Source organism: Perca flavescens, unplaced genomic scaffold (assembly GCF_004354835.1).
Source record: "Perca flavescens isolate YP-PL-M2 unplaced genomic scaffold, PFLA_1.0 EPR50_1.1_unplaced_scaf_65, whole genome shotgun sequence".
Classification (NCBI taxonomy): domain Eukaryota; kingdom Metazoa; phylum Chordata; class Actinopteri; order Perciformes; family Percidae; genus Perca; species Perca flavescens.
This window is the reverse complement of record NW_021166719.1, coordinates 1-2500: the sequence shown is the minus strand read 5'-3', so window position 1 is coordinate 2500 and position 2500 is coordinate 1. Positions and strand designations below refer to the sequence as shown.

General features: G+C 53.1%; 1 protein-coding gene across 1 annotated transcript in view; it reads right to left on the bottom strand.

Moving 5' to 3' along the window:
• Positions 1–1951, bottom strand: part of LOC114552068 (serine/threonine-protein kinase Nek5) — a 22955-nt gene extending 21004 nt beyond the window's left edge. The window contains exons 1-2 of the mRNA XM_028572768.1: positions 1883–1951; positions 928–1023 (exon numbers count right to left, since the gene is read on the bottom strand). Coding sequence (XP_028428569.1) covers positions 928–970 — 43 coding nt within the window. The 5' untranslated portion in view covers positions 971–1023; positions 1883–1951. The remainder of the gene's footprint in view (positions 1–927; positions 1024–1882) is intronic.
• Positions 1952–2500: the final 549 nt, after the last annotated feature.

Here is a 2500-nt window from a genome sequence, read left to right as displayed (position 1 = left end):
GGCCTGACTAGGTGCCCCGTACGGTGAGTCCCACCCACCAAGGCCTGACCAGGTGCCCCGTGCGGTGAGTCGCACCCACCAAGGCTTGAGTAGGTGCCCGTGCGGTGGTCGCACCCACCAAGGCCTGACTAGGTGCCCGTGCGGTGAGTCCCACCACCAAGGCCTGACTAGGTGCCCCGTGCGGTGAGTCCCACCCACCAAGGCCTGACTAGGTGCCCGTGCGGTGGTCGCACCCACCAAGGCCTGACTAGGTGCCCCGTACGGTGAGTCCCACCCACCAAGGCTTGAGTAGGTGCCCCGTACGGTGAGTCGCACCCACCAAGGCCTGACTAGGTGCCCGTGCGGTGAGTCCCACCCACCAAGGCCTGACTAGGTGCCCGTCGGGGTGAGTCCCACCCACCAAGGCCTGACTAGGTGCCCGTGCGGTGAGTCCCACCCACCAAGGCCTGACTAGGTGCCCGTGCGGTGAGTCCCACCCACCAAGGCTTGAGTAGGTGCCCGTGCGGTGAGTCCCACCCACCAAGGCCTGACTAGGTGCCCGTGCGGTGAGTCCCACCACCAAGGCCTGACTAGGTGCCCCGTGACGGTGAGTCCCACCCACCAAGGCCTGACTAGGTGCCCCGTGACGGTGAGTCCCACCCCACAAGGCCTGACTAGGTGCCCCGTACGGTGAGTCCCACCCACCAAGGCCTGACTAGGTGCCCCGTACGGTGAGTCCCACCCACCAAGGCCTGACTAGGTGCCCGTGCGGTGAGTCCCACCCACCAAGGCCTGACTAGGTGCCCGTGCAGGTGAGTCCCACCCACCAAGGCCTGACTAGGTGCCCCGTACGGTGAGTCCCACCCACCAAGGCCTGACTAGGTGCCCGTGCGGTGAGTCCCACCCACCAAGGCCTGACTAGGTGCCCAGACGGTGAGTCCCACCCACCATGAAAAGATGTGATGAAGGAGGCGATGTTCGGGTGGTTCATCTTCGACAGCAGCGTCACTTCTTTTTGGATGCTTCCTTTTCCCTCGCCGACATCTGAGCAGCACACACACTTCTGATCAACACGTTAACGCCTATACTATATTATACTATATTATACTATATTATACTATATTATACTGTCTGTCTCTGTGTCTCTGTGTCTGTCTGTGTGTTTGTCTCTGTGTGTCTGTGTGTGCCTGTGTGTGTGTGTCTTTTTATGTGGGTGTGTGTGTGTGTGTGCATGTGTCTCTGTGTGTCTCTGTGTGCCTGTGTGTGTCTTTGTGTGTGTGTGTGTGTGCGTGTGTCTCTGTCTGTGTGTCTCTGTGTGTGTGTGTCTGTCTGTGTCTCTGAGTGCCTGTGTGTGTCTTTTTGTATGTGTGTGTGTGTGTGTGTGTGTGAATGTCTCTGTGTGTGTGTGTCTGTCTGTCTGTGTGTTTGTCTCTGTGTGTCTGTGTGTGCCTGTGTGTGTGTGTCTTTGTATGTGTGTGTGTGCGTGTTTCTGTGTGTGGTGTGTCTGTCTGTCTGTGTGTGTATCTGTGTGTTTCTGTGTGTGTGTGCATGTGTCTCTGTGTGTGTGTGTGTGTGTGCATGTGTCTCTGTGTCTGTGTGTATGTGTCTGTGTGTGTGTGCATGTGTCTCTGTGTGTGTGTCTCTGTGTGTGTGTAAACTCCATGACAGTAGAAATTAAGGGTAGCTAAATGTTATGAGCTCAAACCGATCCAGATAGAAAGCAATAATTTGTGCGTGTGTGTGTGTCTCTGTGTGTCTCTGTGTGTGTGTGTGTGTGTGTGTGTGTGTGTGTGTGTGTGTGTCTGTGTGTCTCTGTGTGTCTCTGTGTGTGTGTGTGTGTGTGTGTACATTATGAAAACATATCCATAAAGGCGCTGCAGTGTGGCCTGGGAGCTGCTCCTACCTTCCTCAGGTTGATCTGTTTGACCACACACTGTCTGTCTCCACCCGCCCCTCTGTCCTCAACCAGGAAACTACCACCAAACGCACCCTCTCTCAATCTGACGGATGACCTCATAGTTGTTCATAACACCTGGGAGACCTGCAACAACAAACTATATATATATATATATATATATATATATATATGTGTGTGTGTGTGTGTGTGTGTGTGTGTGTGTCTGTCTGCAGAAAGGCCATCACCCTTCCCTTTATCACTGCACTCTCTCCTCTCCCTCTCTTACATACATACATACATACATGTGTGTCCACAAAAAGCAACTAATGTGTTGAAAGAAAAAACACACAAACAACACAAATGTTGAAAAAGTAACGCAAAACACCCAAATAGAAACGCAAATGTTGAAAAAAAAAACACACACAAAAAGTAAAGCAATGTTGAAAAAGTAACAAAAACACCCAAAAAGCAACGCAAAACACACAAAAAGTAAAGCAAATGGGTTGACAGGGCACTTTGAGGGGCATGGGACGCACATAGAGGTGGCGCAGATGTTGGAAGGGGTTGCAAGGGCACTGAGGCGTAGGGCACTGGGGTGAGTGGTGTTTGGGAGGGGTGACAAGG